Genomic DNA, 24,465 nt, shown 5'->3' on the forward strand with positions numbered 1-24,465 from the left:
GATGATGAGCCAGCTTCAACAATCAATTTCAGCAAATGTCAGTGATCTTTAAAAGAACTAAATGATCATACCTAACCTATCTGAAATGACATTTAAATAAGTGTTGCCTGTCTGTAGACACGTAATGCAATGCTTGCTTTTCCATTGTATATTGTACATTAGGATAGAGCCACCAAAGTCTTGTGCTTGAGTCAAAAGAACTGAAGAAAAAAAACTTAGTAAAGAATGATACACTTGGCGCAGTAGGAATTGGAAAGGATAATTAGCAAGAACCTCTCTGTGCATAATTTCCATCAGGCAAACAAACAAGATATGGACACGCGTATGCACCTGTGAAGGAATGCCAATTGCCGTCCGGAATGAAGGGCTGAGAAGTGGAGAATGCTTTAATTAAGAAGCTAGATATGTATGCATGCCCACAGTATTCTTATCAACTTCTACAGCTTCATTCAATTCGATCAGCTTGAAGTGAGACAACTAATTGTCGTCTTCTCGTCTTTTATTAAAAAGCAGTCGTGTGAAAGCCACCGCTCAACAATATGTTGCAGACAAAAACCAACAGCAGCGAAACCTGAAAGAGAAAAAGGCTGGAAAAGTTCAAATACCGAATACACGTCCCTATCGATCACATCCATACAATTCCATGGTCCATACAGGGCACTACATTTAATGCTTAATTATAAGATATAGTCGAGATAATTGTGACTTATAGTCACAGAAATGTTCCTTAAAATAGTCCCTGAGGTGCTCTGCACCAATTGCTATGCTTCATTTAAAGGCACACTTCACGATGAGGATTCAAAGAGAGCAATGGCAGCACAACATCAGCTGAGTAACTTTTTGAGCTAGTTAAGCATTACTAATATTCAAATCCATGATTCACATTACTCATCACCGTTATACATCAATTTTTAATTACTTGATGCAGAAAGAATAAGAATCTCTCAAGAAAAAGCAAAATGTTGATTGAACTTTTTCATGAGCAGGGATCCTCTATGGTGTGCAGACTTGCACACCATGCTACAGAATTCTGTATAACCCCTGATCGATGCATGTATCATGTCATACATGATATACATTTTTTTGGTATACATGATATACAACACTCCATGATATGACTCATGCACCATAGAGAGTCCTGGCCAGTTGCTTTTTTGTCATTGTTGTAGATCACCACAAGTTATATGATTATTGCTCAAATATTTCGACATCTGTACGCAAACCTGTATACTTGAAGCCCCTTTTAAAGAAAATTAAACCCACCAATTTTTCTAAACATAATGCAAATGATGTCAACGTGGAGTGAGCCCTCCTATCCTTTGGGTTGGGGTGCATATATCTTTTGCACAAAAGAAGGACTCACCTCCCTTCATGCATGCCAATCTATCATTGGATCACCAACCGTACATATCTCAAAGCACTTCAAATTTTATCATCCATCCATTTGTATAGATCTCAAACTAGTGAATGATCCAATGGTTGATTTGTACAAAGAAAGATGATCCCTTTTTTTGTGCAAAACATACACCCGCCACTCCTACTGTTACAATATGGTGCGACAATTTTTTTCAGTGAATTGCGAACTTAACAAGGCTCATATAACGTCCCAAAGAGACATGAAACATATGAATGAAAATTTAGAGGATGCTTATAAGGTAATGCAAATATATTTAGCAGTAAAATATAAATATCTAATCTTCTTGGTTGGTTAATATTATCATCATATCACATATCCATTCCTCAAACCCGTATGCTTGCTGACATGGTCACGCGTGTTGCATGTGTACTCCAGTAGTATTAAGTAGCTAAATATACACCAAAAACTATAGATATATATATACATACGGCAACGTACACAACCATCACCTCCTCCACAGTCCACGGTCCAGAGTCCACACACTCCCCAATAAATCCCACCCCTCTCACCCCAACACCATCATAGCTCTCAGACACAAATCAAAGCAATGCAACGAAGGAAAATGGCACCACCTCTAACACCTTCTCTCACTCTACTGCTCTTCCAACTCCTCTCCACCCTTCCCTTCACCACTCTCGCCCTCCACTTCCACCACGTCAACCTGCACGACCTCATCACCGGCCACCGCCCTCCCGACGCCACCCCGCAATCCCACCACCACAACCCCCACAAGCTCTCCCTCGACCTCCTCCACCGCGACTCCCTCCCCGGACGCAACCACTCCACCCTCCACCACCGCCTCATCCGGGACTCCCATCGCGTCTCCTTCCTTCTCCGCCGCCTTGGCGGCTACCACCTTGAGGACTTCGGCTCCGACGTCGTCTCCGGCCTCGACGAAGGCAGCGGCGAATACTTCGTCCGCATCGGCCTAGGCAGCCCGCCTAAAGAACAGTTCATGGTGATAGACTCCGGCAGCGACATCGTGTGGGTCCAGTGCCAGCCATGCACCCAATGCTACGCCCAGTCCGACCCCGTCTTCGACCCCGCTGACTCCGCCTCCTTCGCCGGCATCTCCTGCAACTCCCCCATCTGCGACATCGCGGGCGCCGGCGCCGGCTCAGCCTCCTGCGGCGGCTCCGGCCGCTGCCTCTACGAAGTCTCCTACGGCGACGGCTCGTACACCAAGGGGACGTTAGCTCTGGAGACGTTAACTTTCGGGGCGACCGCGGTCCGTAACGTCGCCATCGGGTGCGGTCACCGAAATCGAGGTCTGTTCACCGGGGCGGCCGGTCTGCTGGGTCTGGGCTGGGGGCCCATGTCCTTCGTGGGCCAGCTCGGTGGGCAGGTCGGGGGGGCCTTCAGCTACTGCCTCGTGAGCCGGGGGTCCGCTTCGACCGGTTCGCTAGTCTTCGGCCGGAGCTCGGCCGTCCCGGTCGGCGCGGTCTGGGTACCGCTCCTCCGCAACCCCCGCGCCCCAAGTTTCTACTACGTCGGCCTCTCCGGTCTCGGGGTCGGCGGCGTGAGGTTACCGCTGGGGGAAGAGCTCTTCCAGTTAAACGAGGATGGGGACGGGGGAGTGGTGATGGACACCGGCACGGCGGTGACGAGACTGCCGGGGGAGGCGTACGGGGCGCTGCGGGACGCGTTCGCGGAGGGCGCGGTGGGGTTACCGCGGGGGGCGGGAGTGTCGATATTCGACACGTGCTACGATCTTGGCGGGTACGAAAGCGTGCGGGTGCCGACCGTGTCGTTCTATTTTTCGGGCGGCACGATACTGACGTTACCGGCACAGAACCTGCTAATACCGGTGGACGAATCGGGGACGTTTTGTTTTGCGTTTGCTCCATCCTCGTCGGGGATGTCGATATTGGGGAATATTCAGCAGGAAGGGATTCAGATTACGTTGGATTCTGCCAATGGTTTTGTGGGGTTTGGGCCTACTACTTGTTAGCCAATAATGCGAACTGTTTTATATCGGAGGTGCGGGTTAATGAGAAGAATAAATGTGGTCGGTGTAACTATTTATTGGTTTCAAGGTTATGATGTATTCTTATTAAAACTTTGGTGTGTGACTGTAAAAGATGAAAAGTAACTCTTATAGATTATGATGTAATTAAAGAGATCACAACCAGCAATATTGTAAACAATCTCTAGCTAGAAACTATATCTTCTAAGTAATTATGAGAGGTAGGGAGCCGTTAGGCCTCAAAAAGAATCTTTTTCCAAGTTACATTGACCTTAGTACAAGGGAAACTATTTTGGCTGCTGAATTCTGTAGTGCTATTATTTACGTTACTTGGCGTTATTTGATGCCATTTGATATGGATTGTAGATGCCATGCGTGCGAGTACTCCTCCAGATGCCATGCAGTGTGCGCAGCGTGGGCGATGAAATGAATCCAGGGGTCCCCTACAAATCATGAACTGTCGGACTCACGCAAGTCAATGCTCCGTCTTGCAACATTATAAGCTCTGCGGTTTGTACAACTTAATAAACTCAAAGATTTCACTAGAATGTACTCTTAATCACAGCATCATAATCCCTCTCTCTCTCTCTCATGCATGCACACAAGCACAAACACACACAAGTGTACACGGTATAAGAGCAGGAGCAGGTGAGCCCAACGGAGCATGTGATTGTCTCACCTTGGGGTTGATGCCCTTGACCAGACAGACATGGTGCAATTCAATCAATGACTTAGGCAAGGGCCTTTCCTCTTTGTCCTTCCCAATTTGGGGGGAACTTGCTTCAATTCAAGCCCTGCAAAGGGTCCTGGACTTCTTTATTGAGGCACATTCCTGGGTTCCCTCAATGACCTAGGCCCACTTAAAGTCAAGCATTGGTGAGACTGGACAAAGGGAGGAATCCCCCAAAGCAAAGAGACAACAGCTTTAGACAAGGCCATGGCCTTGGTGCCGGGATCATTGGGGATATGCGAGCTTATCTTTCCTTGGTTCCAAGAAGAGGCCAGAACCCCTTGGAGTGCTTTTGGAGCACTTAAAGAGTCATTATTGAGTTTATGGATTGTGAATGTGCAGCTAAGAATCTAGTATTGTCGATGATGGAACTTTATAATAAAGTCTTATCCTTGGGGCATGAGTTCAAAAGAATGTGCACCCAGGAACCTAATTTTATCAAACAAAGAATATTAGAAGGTGGCAGGGGGAGAGAGTGGTTTCATTCTTCCTATTCCAACAAAACACAACAAATTTATATTAGGTTAACAGAGCAATTGGATGCTAATTCCAAAGAGCAGGAGAGAAGAGTGCCAACCACCTCAATTAGGAAGTCACTAGTGTTGACATCAGTGCTTTAGATTTGAATCTCACCCACACCCAATCTAAGCCAGGCTTCCTAATTCTGTATTAGTTCTCGAAAAGTTCCATGAGAAAGGGTCTGCATAGGCTCATTACTACTTCATTGCACTTTCTATTGCCAAATGTGCTAGCCATTGCTTCAGAAAGAATCATTTATATTCATAAAACAAAGTTTCCACACTCATATGTAAGGTCTCAGTTGGCTTGGTCGTGAGAATATAATTTGAATGAGGCATGGCAAAGTCAAAGCCATCACTCAGCACCTTGATTCTTTTGAAAAGAAAGTTGTCGAGGAAGATAAAAATTGGGTCCTCCATGTGTCAAACATTCAAAGTAGGGAATCCAAGCTTTGGGTCTAGAGCTACCTATCGAACTTTTTATCTTATCTAAACAGTCATCTGACGTTGGAATTAATCGCTATCATTTAAAAGCACCTTATTTTCATGCGGCATCAAGCACAAGCCTATCTCTCAGTGAGCAATCCATCCATCCATCTGACAAGCTCACCAAGCACAATCATGAATTGGTAGTGACTAAGATTAACTGCGAAGGGACTGGGTAATGGCTGCCTATTTATTTTCAGGTCACGGGTTTCATGGGATCTTGCCCTGCTTTCTGAGCTTGCAAGCCCCAGCCTTATATGCTGCTGTCAACTCAATCAATTCAACAACAGTTCTCTGTTGTCTAAATATCGCCCTTATATTTCATCATATAATTTTCGTCAAGCTCGAAGCCATCATACTGCATGAATAAAACTGAATAAGAAACCATCATAATGCATGAATAAAATCGAATAAGAAAGATTTAGGAAGTGGTAAAAGGAGTGCTTTTAACTAAGGACAGACTTCCCAACAGGCAAACAGGAACCTAGGAGATGATCGATGCGGCCGCACATGTGCCACCAGGAGAAACCGCTATCGACCATTACAATGGTTATAGCAGCTATTATTTGCCTTAAAAAATAATTTTTGAAATTTTAACGTTAAATAATTACTAAAATAATAGCTATTATCAGGGTCTTATAGTGACAAACAACTGGCAGTAATCAGGAGGAACAGCGCTATTTTTTATATTATTTTTATTAGATAAAAATGTTATATTTTTCGACAGAATAACTATAATTGGAGGAAATTTTGAGGAAAAAAATTGAATATTGAAATATAACAAAAAATAATGAGAGGTAGAGGAAGGTTTTTACAAGTGAACGGGAAAGTATTATTTCAGCTATATTAGTTGGTAATCCAATCTGCCACTTGATTTCCCTCGGAATAGGTTTGTGAGGCACGGAAAGAGTCAAGGTCTGGAGTAAGAAGCGAAATATCCGGTACCAAGGGATGCTTCCTGTTAGTCGAAGATGGTAGGTGGTCGATCTCTTGAACCCTAGTGGCATCGTCGAGCCAAAAGAAAAGAACACCTAAATATAAGAACATATCAAAGGCTTACTTTAGTAAAAGCGCAAAAATCTGCCACCTTAATTTTAGCTTACATAAACCACAACTATCTGTGAAAGATACCTATAATCTTTCCCCTTCAGAAATTGTCTTGGCACACGGTTTGAGAATACGATTGGTTTGAGAACTTGGAAGAAAAGCCTTTCTAAATTGCCAATGGAGAGAACTCACAGGATTCATCCTCGAGGATGTTACTTTCCGCTTTCCCATCACCACATTGCAACGGCTTCCAAACTAGTAAGATAAAGAAGAACCCTCACTAGCAAAGTAAAATCCTACCAACCGTACAAAGGACATCCGCATCCAAGATCCTCTTATCAAATCCTATGAAGCATCTGATTCCCATTATAGCAGGATAGCAAATAACTTAATTCGATTTTCTAAATTTTTACCATTATTTATACAAGTCACAATCATGTACATTTCTGTTAATCTGTATATTAAGTCGAGGATTCATTCACAACCAAACACGCAACCACTTTTCAGACACGTAGATGATACAAATATGCAAGCAAACCACATGTAGGAGAGTCGCGAAAGCAACCGCCGAGAGAGCATGGGAAAGAACGAGGGTAATATCATAAAATATCCTACAGTAACTAGGTCATTTGGCATTTCCAACAGTATGCTCATGAACTCTTTCTTCAATTCAGAAAAAAGGCTTTTGGTACATGGCAAATATTTGGAAAAAGAAACCACAAATCAATGAACAATAAAACGTACCAAATAATTTAGTCTAACATAACAGATGCAAAATATAGTCATATAAACCTCAGAAACACCATTGCTTCGGTCAATACAGTATATGGATGATAATGCCCCAAAGGAATCGATGTAGTTCGACAGAAATGACAAGGCCAGCTCGATCTAAATTTCACTAACAGCTCATGAGAAATGTCTGATCCTCAAAACTACAACACCATCAAAACCAATGATCTCATATAATGCCCAGACTAAGGGCATCCTCTATAGAAAATATTCGCAGCCACCTGCAGATGACTTGTCATATAAAATCTATTCCTGTAGTCAGGATGAAACGCATCACCAAGTTAAATGGAATGTAAAAATAAGTCACTTTGTTCCTTCAATCTTTAGATTAAGGCTTGATATCATCAAAGGTAACCTGTCATTGCCCAGCCATACTAACTCCAGCTTATGAAGGTCAGTTGGAAGCAACCAAAGGGAAACACCCATATTAAATCATCGCATAACGGACTCCTTTACAAAAGATCGGCCTCCTGAACTGTTAGCATGGAGCCCAAAAAGAGAGGCATGTGAGATTGCTAAAAGACAAAATACATTCTTTATAAGCTAAAAATGAATGTCAGCACTCACGAGTATTCAAGGTGAATATTCAAAAACCTCAGGTTCTCCTTGCTCTGAGATAAGGTTACAGAACCTTCTATAATTTGGTCTTGCTTCACCTCTATAGGTTCATAAAAATAGAGCATTGTCTGCAAAATATTTAATAATTGATTTCAGGTCAGAGAAAGAACAGATAATGCCAATGAATATGAATGATGAGAGAATGACAGGAGATTGATAACCTGTTGCCAGTGTGTTGGAGCATCCTCAGGTGCAGTGGACAGCACAATTACTTCATCAGATTTAACCCGTTTCTTTCTGTGGCTAGAACCATGAGCATAAAATTCTGATGATGAATTTGCAAGAGGAAAATGCAGATGGTTGTTCAATTGCAACATTGGTGGCCCACTGAATTCGACATCAAACCAGAAAGCAAATCCATGGAGAGGGGCTTCCAGAAAAGATGTAACAACTGATAAGTGATCTCCCCTTTGAACAGAATTTATTTTCTGAACAGAACAAAAATACAGACACCAACAGAGAATTGCAAAGAAACAAATCTTATGTGCAACTGCATATGATTATATTTTACCTTGCATCATTGATGTGAATCTATACTTAGTGGTAATAGATTCAAGCTCTTGAGCTGTGACAGTGTAGCAATCCACATACTTAACCTGTTCATGTAGTCCACAGAGGCATTTCATTCACAAAAGGCACCCTCCAATTTATATATGAATGGAAATGAATCAGGTATATTCCTTGGTAATTGGTTGTATACATAACCAAGAACAATAGTCATCAAACAAATAAGAATTTGCCGCTGATTAATTTTATCTTTCACATAAAAGAATGCACAAGCAGAGCATACATATCTAGATTCTCACGTTTCCAGAGCATACTTAATTAGAGACAATGATGTTCCCAACCAGGGGAAGCTCATTAGTATTGAATTCTCTGTTGCAACCCTTTTTTTATCTGCAATGTGACATTTCCAGCTACCTTTGTTTCAATTTTCCTTAGGTGAAACTTCCCGAATTTAACAATGTCCATACTCCAGAATAAATTACAAAGGAAGCACTACCAAAAATAATGCAAGAACTATATGTGATACCAAGAAGAGGAAAAGAAAGGCCTCGTAAACAAGTGGACATTGACTTATTACATCGAGTAAGGGCAGAAAATGTCCAACGTCCCAATTAATGATAAGTATAAATGATAAGAGTGGGAAATACATTCTCTTGTTCTTAAATCCTGGAAAGAGCTAGTTTTGCAATTCTTCGTCCAGCTTGGAGTATCATAATATCTTGAAGCCCCATTTATATGCTCTGTATAATACTAAGTCCAATTGTAGTATTCTATTTACCAAATAATTGCAATTATCTACCATTATGAATTACAATTCAATTACGTCTTTAGCCTTTATCTAGTAAATCATAGATGGATAAAGATTCCTACATCAAACCTTCTCTTTTCCTCTGCATCTAGATTCTTCCCAAGTCTGGAAGAACCTTAAATCTTTGATCCTTGGTTACATGAGATCAAACTATATAACCAAGAAGTCAAGTCTCCCTACTATCCAATGGAGCTAACTTAGACAAGTCCTTCCCAGAAAAGCTTCCCTCTTAGAAATATTACTTCATGAGACTATTAATAAATAGTTAAGTATCATATGAGCACATATCTAAAATTTATATACAGACAAATACTGACAAGGTAAATCACAATTGAAAGGAACCTCTTGATGTCACTATTTAAAGAGCCACCTTAACCATAAGCAGAGCCACAGTGTTATCTTCAAAAGATCTACCCACATAATCTCTGAGAGCCAATTGTATTACCGGTTGATGGGCTTATTAAATAAGAATATAGATGAAGAAAAATGGCAGCATTGTTAGCATATCGGGATCTCCTCCTGCTGCATGCTGTCTGCTCTCAAACTTTCTGAGTCTCCTTTTGGGTTCTTGCTTTTAAACAGGACCTGTTCCTACTTTTACTGGAAGTGGCTGTACATTCTTCCTTACACTGTATTTTCTTGTATATTTTCTTATGCTAAACTCTGTATATTCTGCTACTTAATCTCTGAATAAATTTTAGTGACTAATGGAACTAAAATCATTGGTCTCCATTTTCCGAGAGAGAGAGAGATATCTGGTGCTGCACAGACATGAACACAGGAACTGGACATGGACTTTTGTCTGAGAGTCTCATTCAGCAGGATGGTGTGATGTATACCCATATGGTGGCACGCACGCACGTACATATATATACATATACATACATACATACATACACACACACACACACACATATACATACACGTACGTACGTACGTATGTGTGTGTATAGATATATATATACACACACACACACATACATACATACATACCTATAAATGTATGTATGTATGTGTGTGTGTGTGTGTATGTATATATATGTATGTATGTGTGCGTGTGTGTGTGTGAGCACGCGCGCGCATGTGGGTGTGTGTGTGTGTGTGTGTGCGCGTGTGCGTGCGTGCGTGTGTGTGTGTGTGTCTGAGACTTAGTTTGGTGGAACCTAAGGATTCAAGTGCTGACCTATGCTGGTCCATGCCAGGCCAGTATCAGCATCAGTGCAAAGTTGGCAGAGCATCAATTAAATCATATTCTCATTATAGAAAGGTTTTCTTAATCTTTAATTCTTTTTTCTAACATTATTTCATCAGGTGTGGCTTGGCTTGTGAATTGGCATGGCACTTGCTGTGCCAGCTAGTAACCGGAAATTGCTTGGCTTGTGCGTTGGCACAGCACATGGTATGCCAGCCATGACTGGCACTCCCACCAGTGCCGATACTTGAAATGTTGGTAGTACCATATACTAACTTCTTAGGAAGGACAATAGCTTACCAAGAAACAAAGGAATTCTAACAACAAAATTATGATGATCGGACAAGACAATTGACCAACCATGGGCAACAAGTAACATTTAGCATAAAAAACTCACCGCAAAAGGCCATGTTAAAACATTCTCTCCACTAATTGTGTCGACAACAGGCTCTTCGAATTCACACTGTTTTGCAAGTGGTAGCATCGCAGACACTGCAGTCATCAAAAAACATTCATACATGTCATGTAAAATTCAAGTCAAACCACACATATAGTTCTGCAATTTGAAAATATAATCTGTTTTCTGGAAACATCATACTCCTCATCTTGAAAATGGAATTGGAAGACCATGTCTTTTGAACTGTTCTGATGGATTTGTTAATGAACAAAGATAATACCATGCATGGACCTATGCCCCAGCACATGCATGCATACAAATATTGGCCATAAATATATTGTCAATGCCATTTAACTAGATCCTTTCCTATTGCTCATGGCCTGGTTTTCCTCACTCTGATTAGTTTCAATTTTAAAAGAACATGGTCAAACACATAATAGGTCCTGATACTCAACAACCTTATTCTAGAGAGACACTTAATTTCTCTATCAAAAAATAAAACTGCTACAGTAATTATTTCTCACTTACTGTCAATCCCATAGACATCACGCCAGAAGTCAATGCTATTACGATACCTCTCACTATCTGTAACTGGTGCCATGTAGAGCTGCAAGAGAGACAGAAGATCGTCTAGCATGAGTTTCAAATAACATCTACCATACAACAAAACTTACAATCAACATCTCATACTAGTTGGTCAACTAATTGAGAGAATGACTTAGTAAAGACGAATTTTTATTAGTTAATATTCTACTGTTTCAGGATAACAGTATATTATGGGCATTCTGGTGGCTTTAGAAGCTGATCCTGGTGACAATACCTTGTCATTGCAGATTTATATATCAAATCAATTACATTTCACATTTCTAATATCCTAATAAACCTCCTAAAAAGTCACTAATGTTCTTTCTAATATTTTTCACATTTCTAATATCATGATAAACCTCCTAAATTTGTATAGCAAATCAATCATATTTTCATGCTTCTCAGTAGAGTAATTAAAGCCACACAACATAGCAATGCTAAACATGAGACAGCAAACTGGTAAAACTTTGGAAACCCAGGTTAGATTTTCTACATAATTTCAAGTGGTTTACATGTGGATGCTTTTAATTTTCGAAGCCCAGCTTAGATTTGCAATAAACATTCCAATCATATCATGAATCTTTGACCATGGTTTTAACTGGTATACTGTTGAGGAAACATGTTCATTCTAAAGGGGGAGAGAAGAACTCTCTCTTATAACATTAGCTTCCAACTTTATTTCATGTTTTCATTGTCATCATATATAAATCAGCATGAAAAAGACTAGTAAACGTAGTCTGGAGCTACTACAAGGGAATGATATATTACTGTTGCATGTGAAGGAAGGATAAGACCCCCAGGTTTTAGCCACTTATCTCTGGCAAATATTACACTGGCCAGCATACTCTGCAACAGAACCCACAGCATTAGAGACCGGTATGGATCAAAAGAAAAATGAAATTTGGATCATCTGTTATGTCAGTAGACCCTCTGCTGGAATACCTCATGTAAATTCATATGTTCATCAGGAACATAAATAAAAATACCAATAAACATATTTTTTTTTTTTAAAAAAAAAAGGACAAAGGTCGTATATGCACCTCATAAAGAAGCATATAGCCCATCCATTCGGAAATTATAACATCAACCTTTTCCTCGATGTCAACGTCCTGCAGTCGTTAAGTTTAGGATGAGTTGGAAACATGAACTTTGTAAATGAGAAAACAATCTTGATAAAATATGAAAATCAGTGGATAATCTTGGATAAGGAAAAATACAGCATCCAGTTGCAGACCCTAATTGCACTATAGGATCTCCTAAAAAAGAATATCAATATAAAAAACTCTAAATGTGAATTCAATAATAACCTATATTAGGTGTCACAAAAACACGCTAGTATCTTAAATTTTAAGCTCTAACTGATTAGCTTAAATTCCAGATGAGAGTATTCAGAAACAGAATTTATGGATTGATATCATTAGGGGAATCAAGTCTGATTTGGATATACAATGAGAAATAAAAAACCAAAATGAATGAGTTAAAGTTCTTAAAAATGTAAGAAATAAGTGCTAAAAAGCTGCTATAGCTCAACATGATAGCAATTTTTAGTGTAGGGGGTTGATGACGACGATCACAGTTACAAACGTGGGTAGCATATATAATGGGCCTCTTTCCAATGCAACAGTTTGATTAAGCAAATATAATGTGACAAAGGAATGACAAGATTGATAATAGACTACACAAAATGAATGCATGTTGGCTATGTTCTTCCTACATGCAGCTCTTCTTGCTACCAAATCTATTCTCTCTCTCTTTCTGTTTGTCAGGGGAGTCGGGATGGGCACTTTTTATTTGTCTTTGGGCGTGGGGTGAGAAAGCTTTACAAGAACAGGTCAAAATGTCCCCGATAACATAGCACACATCTCCTAGATGCTTCCTACAAAATATACCAAAGCTTGTGTTTATAAAAGCTGACAGAATGTTTGCTCCCAGTTCTAGAAGAGTGAAGTTCCATAGTTATAGAAGCAACCATATCAGCAACTCTATCAGCCTAGCTGGGAGCTTTCAGAGTCTCCTTATTATTGGATCACCACATGAACATGAAGGAGGGAGCTTATGAGATGAATGATCTCCGGATTAATTGTTTTCATGAAAGTGAATGAATAAGGGAACTTATGAGAGGAACAGTCTCCAGATCAATCACTCATGGAAGATCAAAAACCAATTTATGATCGAAAACCTATATAATGATTTCATAAGGTATACGATATAGCCCTTACACAAGATAAGAAGAAAGAAGTCTAAAATTGTGGAAACTGTTTTGTAAATAATTTCATATTTATTTCTGATAACTGTCTTTCATTTAAGAATTTGACTCTTCAGATTGAAAACTAAGTGTTGAAGAAAAGCATTATGATGCTCTGATCTTTAGGCTGGCAGAGGCATATTCAGAAACCATAATCTCATATCATTCTAAAGATTAGATGCAAATTTCAGAAATAGACTAGAATAATTACTTTATTATATTTGTAATCCATAGATTTGCACAGAAAGATAATAGCACACTTCACAAGCACCACAACAATACAAATAAACATCACACAGAAGAATAACGAAGTAATCACAGATATGTATGAGCAGAAAATTACCTCAACTCGTCCATGCAAGACAATGACCTTGTCAGATAGATCATTTTCTTTCACAACTTCATTAGCCTGATGAAATGTTTTAAAAAGTAACTTATTAACACCACGTTTATTCTTGAGAATTGTCATGCACTTTAACATCAAAACATTAGTAAAAATGTGGGAGCTGTAACCAAGATAAGTGGAATAAAATGTATATCCAAAGATTCTTTTTTTTTTTTTTTTTGAGGGGAAAAAGTACATTAAAAATTTAAAATGATGAATCATCTTCTAGGAAATCAATGGGCCCCAGAAGAACAGTCAGGTAAATCCATGGAGTCATCAGACGGTGAGTACTTTAAGGATCAAAAGCATAACAACCCAGCATGACTGATGTCCTCAATCTAGTTTGCAACAACCAATGTGCATATCAGAAATCAATCTTATCAGACACAAATGAGAACATTTAATCGCTTTATCATGGGAAATGTTAAAAAGGGACCAAAAGTGACAATCCAGGTTCCAGATTTAAATGCGAGAACTCAATGTTTTCATCCTGAGAAACATCAAAAACAGGGACCAACGTATCATATCAAGCACAAATCAGAAACTCAAATATGTACAAGACATTTTTGGATTTCTATCATGAATACCTTATTGATGTTCTAGCCACTATACACATCAAATAAGATGTGGTCGTCATGATCAGAACTTGTTTGTTAATCCAAGAATTCCTACTAAGTAGAATGATTTGTAGTTTCAGGAGTAGATGACATGTCATAGGTGAAAAGGTGAAAAATGTCCACTGTATATATGGAGCATACTGAGGTGTATAGAAGCACAAAGCAAATTTTGTAGAACAAAATAACCAAAATGAACCATATGGTAGCCATCAGAGACTTGCTAAATAATAAAACAAATAATTAACTTTGAATATACATATTTAGTAATCGCAGGTATACATGTAATCTATAAATATAACTTCCCTTACATCTGAATCTATTACCTCACAAGGCCATGCTCTACTTATTTGATTTACATGTATTTTCTCGATTGAAATGAGATATATATCTCATGATTTTATTCTCAAGTACATTCCATGTGCCTTTTACCCAAGAACACATACATATAAATATGATGCTGGCTGTTATGATTTACAATAAGCAAATTAAGAAAAAAGCATGCCATCCTATGATATGGACCTGGAATGGATACCGGTGAATGTTAGGCTTAGTGAATCAAGATTCATAAAGCCAACCCCCTATAGCTGGCACAAGGTTTGGTGGTTATGGTTTTGGTTATAAAGAGCATTAAGGTAAAATGGGCAAGAGAAGAAGACATTAACCCCCAAAAAAAGGGACAAAACCTTATATATTGATTCTAAATTTTCGCAAAGCAAGAATGTACCTGAACAGCTATCTCACTTGCTTCTACAGCATAGACCTGAGAACATGAGCAACCCAAGAAGTTTGAAAGAGAAATGAAGCTTCCGTTGCATAACAAAAAGAAAAATGAAAAGGAACACCTATTCCTAACAATCATAAAAGTTTAGAATGTGAATATACAACATTCTTTATAAGAAGAAAGAAATAGCTTGAAACATTACTCTTAAAGTATAAATATTAATAGTTCTCAAATTACATTTAACTCCACTAGTAATCAATTCTCCACCTATTAAGGCTGAGTATGTTAAGGAATACAATATCTGTACATGTCTAACCAGAAAAGAGAAGAATAAGGGCCTAGTATGGGAGAACTTTATCCATATGAATAGAGATCCTCCAATTTCATGTGCATATATAATAGTTTTGATAATAAAACTCACTGAAGCAAACCCATTTGAATATTAGGTGTCAGATATATGATTTATAGAAGAATACTACGAGTCTATAACTTTGAATCTATTGTTTACATTTGAACCAAATTATCTAAATCAAGATACCAATACATACATGAGCTACAAAACAAATTAGGGGGCTTCAAAACAGCAAGACTGTGCTTGATAGGGCTATCACCAGATAGAAGCCAATTATAGTTTTATGTAAGTTCACTCACCAACCAGTAGCTACAGATATTGAATTTCATGAATTAATAATTAAACTCTATAAATTCTAACCAGCAGTTTTAGAAATCACATTCGGTTCAGTAAATTCAAGAACATCAAGCTTGATAAGATGGGTACGGCTGGCATAATTGACCCCAACAACATACACAGCAAAGATGACATATTACAAGGATTAACATATGATTAAGTGGATCCAGGTGATTCTTTTAGGCCAAAAGCTTTATCAGTTGGTCATAGACAAGCCTGCAGGAGAAGAAAACTAGGATACTTACTGGGTCAAAGATAGGGTAAGCAATCCAGATAATTAAGTTTATTAGTTGTCCATCACAGGTACAAGTGCTACTGGATGTAACATTGCTTGTATAAAAATATTTAGATACTCTAAAAATGAGCCTCCTGATGATATTAACAAATCATGCATACACTAACAGCAAGCAGCCTAAGCAGCCCCTGTATCAACAAGATTATCCTGATGGTGATTGGCAGCATAAGGTGGAGGTATGTATGGAAGGATGGGATCACATGCCAATAATGTGACCTTGACACTTCTTCAAAGTGGCATACCGGCAACTTAATCCAGAAGCCAACCAAGTTACCAAGATGCACTGTTTTCACCTTCTAGAGTCATGTATTAGACAGACAAATAAAGCAAGGCATCAGACAAAATTAGGGAATTCTTTTTCACCCCTAACTCTCCTACTGTGATAGATGCAGTCCATGGACCACTGAGATGATCAACATGGAAGTTTTGTGGCAGGCATTGACAGGACCATGCTAATTCATCAGGATCTACAAATGACTAGGCTATACGAAGTTCAGTCTAGTATCCATTTACAAATCCTATATTCTCGCTCTAAGCAAAATTACCAAGAGGTCACTCCACATCTGCAATATATAGATCCCAAATTTGTTGCTTCAGTCGTGCCAATACCATTATGCAATCAACACTAAGCTTACATGATGGAAAGCAAGGAAAATCACCAACAATAGATGAGTCTGAACACTTATAAACGCATGAAGCATGCAACAACCAACTCTGAAAGATTATAAAGATACGATACTATGACACCCAAAACTCAATGTGGCATTAATGATATGCGATGCTGACATCTATTCCAGACCTTTTTTTTAACAGTTTTCTGTTTTAGTTAAATGAATATATTTCACTTCTACTTTCTCACTCCATGATATAATGATCTCTCCCAATATTGTGCCAAGGCAACATGAATATAAGTTTGCTTTGTTCACTGTTTTGTGGTGCTATTCATTGTTATTTATATTTGTTATTATGGTGTATTGTTCTGAATGTTGATAAAATTACAATTTTTATGCAGCTGAAATTTAGTACATGGATGGTTCCACTGGTTCAAATTTATTGCTTAACCATATAAAGAAGACAATGTAACTCAATAACTGTACAATATTAATCACATTTGTGCTAGACATGCATGATGCACAATGGTAGTATGAAATGTGGCATATCTTACTCGTCTAGCACCAGCTTGAGCACAAAATATAGAGAGAATTCCTGTTCCACAGCCAACATCCATAACAACCTACAATAAAATTTCATATTATACTATCAAGAAAAATCAGATGCAGAGAGTCATAGACATCTAATCTTTTGTTCAGTGCACATTCTACATGTCTAGCAGAGAGTATTACCTTGCCTGCAATGAAATGTTGATGTCGCATGATAGCAGCCCGATAAGTATCCGTCCGCACACGATCCTGTTTATCATGACCATATTATTGAAGTTGCCGAGACACAAACGGTTCTATGATAATATGATATTCAAATTCAATTGCATAACACTGTTGCCACCACATTCTAGGACAATAGATATAGCAGTGGAAGGTATGCCACCCAAAGTAGCACAATGCTGGCCAAATGCAGAGGATGAGGAGAAGGATGATATTGTGAAACATAGAAAAAACAAATTTATCACTTCAGATTATTGATCTATTGTTGGGACATCAGACAATTTATGAAGATTATCTCAATAATGAACCTAGGATTTAAAATTTATGTTTTTAGACCATTTCATTCATTCTAAGCTGACACCTGTGTGAGTTCTTTCTCCAAACAACAAAATTCTTGCATTTTTATCCATCTATAGTAAAAAAGGAAGACTATTGCATACCCTCATCAATAAGGAAATCATACAATACTACCATACAAATGAATAGATATAAGTACATGATTTCACCATAACGTTTACTAAGGTTGTCCCTTCTACCCTTTATCTCTTATGTTGCCCATCACCACTCATACCATCTGTCTACAAAGGTAGAACTTGATATCACAATTCAATGAAATCTCTCCACAACAGAGTCTAACATACAGAAGCAAGTAAAATCAACAAGCCTGCTAGATTCCATCCCAGAACAGCCAACAGATTTGGCTGACTGACAAATTTCTAACATAAAAAGATCGGATGGACAGGGGGATGAATATACGACCTACTCAAGGCACCATTTTTGAACTGTTAGTCCAAAAAAGATATAAAAACCAACAATGCAGTAACCTATTACCTTCCAGATTGACTCCTGCACTATGCTATAACAAAATAACATGACAGAACCCGTCCCTGCCGCAACAAGAACGAAAAAGAAAAAAATAAAAAAGATTCAAGAACAACAAGAGAAAACGTCTCACCTTGATCATCTCTTCATGGATGCCGACGTGGGAGTAAGATTGGAAGTAGGCCCGATCGAACTCCAACCACCGCGGAGACGAAGCCCTATCCCCCTCTAATGGCTGCACATAAGGAGGAGTCGAGGCAGAAGAAGAAGAGGGGTAATACGAGCAAACCCTAAACGGTCCGCGCCCTCCTCGCAAGTCCCCAGGCCCTCTTCTCCCCCTCCGGAACCGCGGCTCACCCCGCGCCCCGTACCGCGAACTGCCGTGGCCGAATCCCGAATCTCCGTACATCATCGCGTCTGGTAGCAAAGGACGAAGAGATGGGAGCGACGGCGAGGAGAAGGGAAGAGGAAGTGTCTGGCGATCCGAGGAGAGAAAGCTCCTTCTTTCTGCGTTCGACGAGGGCGGAGAGGGCGAAGGGGAGGCAGAGAGTATTGGAAGGGTTGGGGGCTCGGGTTCTTTCCTTTCAATACCATCCTTTAGGTTTCATGGCAGCGAGCCACGTTCACCACGAATTGCAGCAGTGCAGCACCCCGCGAACACTAGGTATCTCTCACTCGGCTCTTTCTGGACAGAGTACAGCATCTTTGCTTTACGTGTCTAATCTCCGTTGCAGTGATACGGGACCCACAAGGCAAGTTAGGATTAGCCATGTAATAATTATACTAATTTTTTAAAAAATCGAATACTTTAGGATAAACCTCCATGATCAGGCATCTCTAACGAGATAAATGATGCCGCAAACTGAATTACCTCCTATATAGCTCATCATTCAAACGAGATATTATAGATGGAGGTGGCGGCAGCTTCTAAATTTTTTTTATAATATTTTATTTTTTAATTTTATAGAATGTTTACACACTAAAATTATATAATAATTTTATTTCAAAATAAATATATATATCATAAAATTCTGTTTAGTGAGATCCATGCATGGACACATAATTTTGTATCTTGTTTTTGTGTAGCATGAACTAGATAAATTGTTCTTCTAGCACATTGGAACACATGTGTCGGCTACATATAAAAAGCAAGTTCTTATTAGCATATATTTTGTGAGTGCTCTGGGTTAAAGTTAATGGCATCATGTATTTTAGGGAGATCATGGATAGATGGCTACTGAAATTTTGACTGTCATTGATGATCTATTTTCGTTGCCCTTTAAACATCATTATGTGGCTAATTCTCTTGCTTATCTGACAGGCAATACTTTCTTGTAAACATGAAACATGGGGGAGTTTTTGCTTGGATGATGAATGGCAAGATGGGGAGGGCTTGATTTCAAATTGGAGTCCTTTCTCGAGAGATGGGGTTGATGGAATAGAAAAATCGAATTAGCCCCTCCTAATTTTCAAAAGAAAAAATAAAAAATAAAAAATTGATATAATTAATTTACTTGGCTATGGCAATGAGGTTGGATATAGTGCTACACCGTCAAAGAGTGATGATAATGATACCACACTACTAACATTTTTAGCTATCTCTTTGACAAGATGTAGCATGTTGATTTGTGTGCCTAATCCTAACTAGATCATCACAAAACCCACAAGCTATGCCAAATGGGGTTGTATTATGATTATTATTATTATTTTCACTTTAGTTGTCGTGTTCATTGTCTATCATGAAGTATGATCATTTTCATTGGATTGCAAAGGCTAGGCTCTGTGTATGATCTTGTAAGTTTGTATCTTATTCTTGTGTAATGTGAGCTAAGTTAATTGTTTTGTGATGTAGATGTTTCTTTGGATTTATTTTATACTGGCAGGTTCACATGCACATGCATTTTATGGGCACTTAAGGTTAAAATCAGTGGTGAACATCATTGGACTTTGAGAAGGTTAGATGTAATCAATTTTTCGAAGAAAAGAAGAGGAGACGGATGTAATTGGTTAAGTGCATATTTTAGAGGATGCACTATTCAAGAATCAAATTTAGGATTCTAATTGCTTAGCAATTGGGATAGAGGTGTGACAACGAGGACAAGCCCAATCCACATTCCTTTTATAGCTTGTTTGCCTTTTGTGCTTGCATATTTCAGGAAGTGTTGACCTTTGAGGTAGTTCTTAATGCCCAATAATAGGATTTCCATCATTAGATGGTAGCAATACCACCCACACAAGGTGAAGTTTTAGTCTGTCCCCGGGGCCTCCAAAATCCATTCTTCACGTTATAAACCATTAGGATATATTTCGATGAATAGGCTAAAAATTTCATTGAATTTATGGATTGGGCTAGTAAAATCATTTAGATCATAGAGAAATTCTTTGTACACCACTTGTAGTATAAAAAATTCAAGATGGAGCATACTGCCTCACCCAATTGGGCCACATAGCCACTGCGTTCAAATACACATTTAATGTTCACAATTTTATTTTTTCGTTTGAATTTTGAATAACGAAATAGTCTCTTCCCTTTTGAAAAAATTATGGCATCCTGTACCGATATTAGGACATCTTACATTGAAATTATGATTTCCTGCATAGAATATCATAATTTTTTTATAAGATGTCATAACTTTGGTAGGGATATTTTCGTCATTAAAAAATTTTTATGAAATTTTTTTAATGATAAAAATTTCCTTCTCTCTTTACGATATTCTGTGAAAAAATTAGAACAATACTGTGCAGAAAAGTCATAATTTCAATACAGAATATCATAATATCGGTATAGTATGTCATAATTTTTTCAGGAAGAAAAGAACATTTTTGTCATTCAAAATTTTAAATAAAAAAAATAAAATTACGAACATTAAATATGCATTGGAAAGTGGTAGCTACATGATCCAATCGGACAAGGTGGTGCGCTCCATGTCAGATTTTTTACACCGCAAGCAGTGTACAAAAAATTTCGCTTAGATAATATACTAACAAGCTGGGTTAGATTATATCCATAACTATTTAGAATTGATTTTAAAATGGATCGGCCCAAATCTCTTTTTTTTATTTTTCTTCCTATGAGATTTAGGCCGGTCTGATCCAAAACCAATCTTGGATAATTATAGATATAAGCTTGGTTTAATTTGTAAGCCTATGCTTACTGGTTCAATCTATGAATCCAATAAAATTTTCAGCTTATTCATTCAAACAAATTTTATATAAGGCTAAAAAAATACAAGTAACCTCCTAACATACTGAGTTGAAATCCTATTCGAAGATCTCGTAGTTTCAAAGAATCCAACTATGGGAACGAGCAACAGAGAGCTCTCCCCTTTTTTCCTGCCATACATGAACTACTCTGAATGAAGTCGATGGTCCAATTTGTCAGCTTTGATATAGTTATATTACTGATTGTCTCAGTGGCATATAATGATTTCTCACATATATGAATTTTAGAGATATCAACAAGCTATTTCTATTAGTCATATCGTTTTTCTACAATGTTAAGTGAGTGTTTCCGCTATAATTATATTGTTTCTAAAAGCAAAACTCTATCGAAGAAGTCAAAGATTCAATAATATTAAAAAAAAAAAAAAATTACAAGGCAATTATGCTATGGACTTTGGAGTATTACAGCAACCGTGTCAGCATGTGCTCTGTTTCCAACAAGTTGGCTGCAATGCTAGTTCTTTAACCTAAAATCGGATTTATACGGCTCAGGCAGGAACCAGGAACCTAGGGGTTCTAGCTCATTTAAGGAATAAAGAACTGAAAAAGTCTAGTGCACCAGCTAGGCAAGCGCCTTTTTTTTTTTTTTTTGGAAAGAAAAACATCTTTATTTCACGAGTGCTGGTCTATGGTACAAAAATAACAGCTTACAAACCTAGTAAAGTACCCAAAAACAATAATACATTCTGAAATCAAAAAATATATAACAATCCAAAATATAGGCCACAAAATAAAAATTAAATCTTGCCTAGGGTCCAAAAATAATAAATAACTAACAAGCTAAAATGCTGAGAGTCTTCGTAAAGTAGTAGCAGCTATAACTTAACTGATGCAGTCTTTATACAGTAGAAGAGATGTACCACAGAAAATTAAAACCAACACCGGAACAAGAGTCTCCAATGTACTAAAAGCAGATAATATGCACACAAACTCATCAGAATCATTATAGAATGATACATCATCTGGGACAAGAGATTAGCAGCAGCACACAGAAACCGAACAAGAAATTCGAACAGAGAATTTGAATATGCAGCAAATGCCATCCATTATCCATCCAAATAACGGGCTGATATCTGGAGAACCAACAGTAAACAAAATACCAAATAACAGAAGCATACCCAATAATCCGATAAACAATAGAACAAGCTAAATGACATGTGCAAAAATGGATAACCGCAGAAACAAGTGTCTCGCCCTGAATCCACAAAATAAAAAAAGCAAGAGAGGCCAAAATACTATAAGATATTTCAGAGTAAGATATGCTATAAATGATGCAGCACCTATACTTCAGAGGAAATTGCCTGTAGAGTGCCAAAACATGGTTTTGAAAAAATAGGTTAAGAAAGCTCTTCAATCATTAGTCTTGACTCTAAAGAGACTTAAAGTGTGTGTTGCTTTCCTAGTAAGAACAAAATCGTTGATTGTGAAGCCATTAAGTTAGGATGTTATGTTGTGCTGGTGTCACCAAAAACACCTGTTGGGGGATACCCACCGACCGACCGACCGACTATCGGAGGGCCCGACCGGCTGTCGGCCCGACTGACCGTCTCCGACTGAAAGCCGGGAGTGACCGACTAACGGACGCTACTGACGGCTTTCCAATGGCCCACTCGCCGACTGGAGGTATGTCGGGCGTATCCCTCCCGATTGACCGGACCCAGAGGCCGACTCACATGAAACTCGCCGACTGACGGAGGAACCCGACGCCACTCTGCTGGCCACCGACCAAGGGTCGGCCGTCTCCTCCCATCGCCGTACAGCCGCCGGACCTTGTCAGCTCTGACACGGACATGCGGCACAGTTCCCCAGGGGCATTGTCCCGCCGAGAGCGAAGTCAACCCTGGTGATTAGACGGCCACACGGCGACATGACATTTTCACGGCGGCTCTGACAGTCTACAGTGAGTTGACAGTTCCTCACTCGTCCGCGCCATTGATAACGGCGCCATACCGTGCTCCACTATATATACCGGGGAAGGCAACAGTGCAAGGGGTCGATCCGCCCGTCTCTCCCACATACGCAGGCTCGCCTCTCTCCCTCTCCCCCTCTCAGAGCTCTCTGTCTGCATTTCACTGTTGCCCAGTCACCTCTCTGACTTGACCGTCGGAGGGTCCCCACCGGAGCCGCCTCCGGTCAGTGCGGACTTCCTTTTGCAGGTGCACGCTTCCCGGCGATCGGGCGACGAGGCGATTGGCCGCAACAGATTGGCGCGCCAGGTAGGGGAAGGCATGACAAAGACAAGAGCTCAGCGATCGAGAATCACTGGGTCGGCAAGGCGTTCTTCCCGCCGGGAAGAAGCCTCCCCGCCCCCACCGGCGGCGGAGCCTAGCTCTCCGCACCCCGCAGTAACCACGGAGGCCCAGATTGCGGCCATCGTGCGGCAGATGACCGTGCTGACCGACGCAGTCAAAAGCCTCCAGCAACAACCGGCGGCCCGACCTATGCCTTCCAGGAGCAGCCGCCGACGGTCGCGCCGACCCCTGCCGCCTCCAGGCGAGCACTCCCAACAGCGCTCCCACGGGGAGGAGGAGGGTCGACCTCGGCGCGACGACCGACGGTCCCAGCGGCCCTCTCCTTCCCCGTTGGAACGGGCGAGGAAGGAAAAGCGGCCGCGCACACCGTCGGCCTCTCTTTCAGAGTCTTCCGGAGGCTCCACTCCCGGGGTCTCCCAGCATCGACGAGCGGACGACTACGAGCGACGGTTCGAGGAGATCGACCGCCGACTCGCCCAACTGCAGATGGACGGCCAGAAGTCTTCGAACGACGTCGACTTCCAGACCGCCCAGCCTCTCTCTCGACTGGTCCTCGATGAGCCGATTCCCAGTCGGTTCAAAATGCCGAACGTGGAGCCATATGATGGCTCCACCGACCCGGTCGACCACCTCGAGAGCTATAAAGCTCTCATGACAATTCAAGGGGCAACCGACGCTCTTTTTTGCATCGGTTTCCCCGCCACACTTCGCAAGGCTGCCAGGGCTTGGTACTCCGGTCTTCGATCGGGCAGTATCCATTCCTTCACGCAGCTCGA

General features: G+C 39.9%; 2 protein-coding genes across 3 annotated transcripts; one reads left to right on the plus strand and one right to left on the minus strand.

The window, feature by feature from the left end:
• The first annotated feature begins 1,917 nt into the window (after nt 1–1,917).
• On the plus strand, nt 1,918–3,674 carry LOC105055457 (protein ASPARTIC PROTEASE IN GUARD CELL 2). The gene has a single exon (XM_010937273.4). The coding sequence runs from the start codon at nt 1,965–1,967 to the stop codon at nt 3,366–3,368; it is 1,404 nt and encodes a 467-aa protein (XP_010935575.1). The 5' UTR covers nt 1,918–1,964; the 3' UTR covers nt 3,369–3,674.
• Nucleotides 3,675–6,905: 3,231 nt separating this feature from the next.
• On the minus strand, nt 6,906–18,902 carry LOC105055456 (probable protein arginine N-methyltransferase 6.1). 2 transcript variants are annotated; one of them, XM_010937270.4, is made up of 13 exons: nt 18,349–18,901; nt 17,355–17,420; nt 17,177–17,245; nt 15,032–15,067; nt 13,649–13,714; nt 12,101–12,169; nt 11,829–11,906; nt 11,004–11,082; nt 10,476–10,570; nt 8,083–8,167; nt 7,733–7,941; nt 7,521–7,639; nt 6,906–7,428 (listed from the first exon to the last, which is right to left on the minus strand). In XM_010937270.4, the coding sequence occupies exons 1-13, from the start codon at nt 18,625–18,627 to the stop codon at nt 7,386–7,388; spliced, it is 1,293 nt and encodes a 430-aa protein (XP_010935572.1). In that variant the 5' UTR covers nt 18,628–18,901; the 3' UTR covers nt 6,906–7,385. The 2 variants fall into 2 exon arrangements, with proteins under 2 accessions (XP_010935572.1, XP_029123515.1); XM_029267682.2 differs by lacking the exon at nt 15,032–15,067 and having other exon boundaries at nt 18,349–18,902.
• Nucleotides 18,903–24,465: the final 5,563 nt, after the last annotated feature.

This window comes from Elaeis guineensis, chromosome 12 (assembly GCF_000442705.2).
Source record: "Elaeis guineensis isolate ETL-2024a chromosome 12, EG11, whole genome shotgun sequence".
In the NCBI taxonomy this organism is placed as follows: Eukaryota; Viridiplantae; Streptophyta; class Magnoliopsida; order Arecales; family Arecaceae; genus Elaeis; species Elaeis guineensis.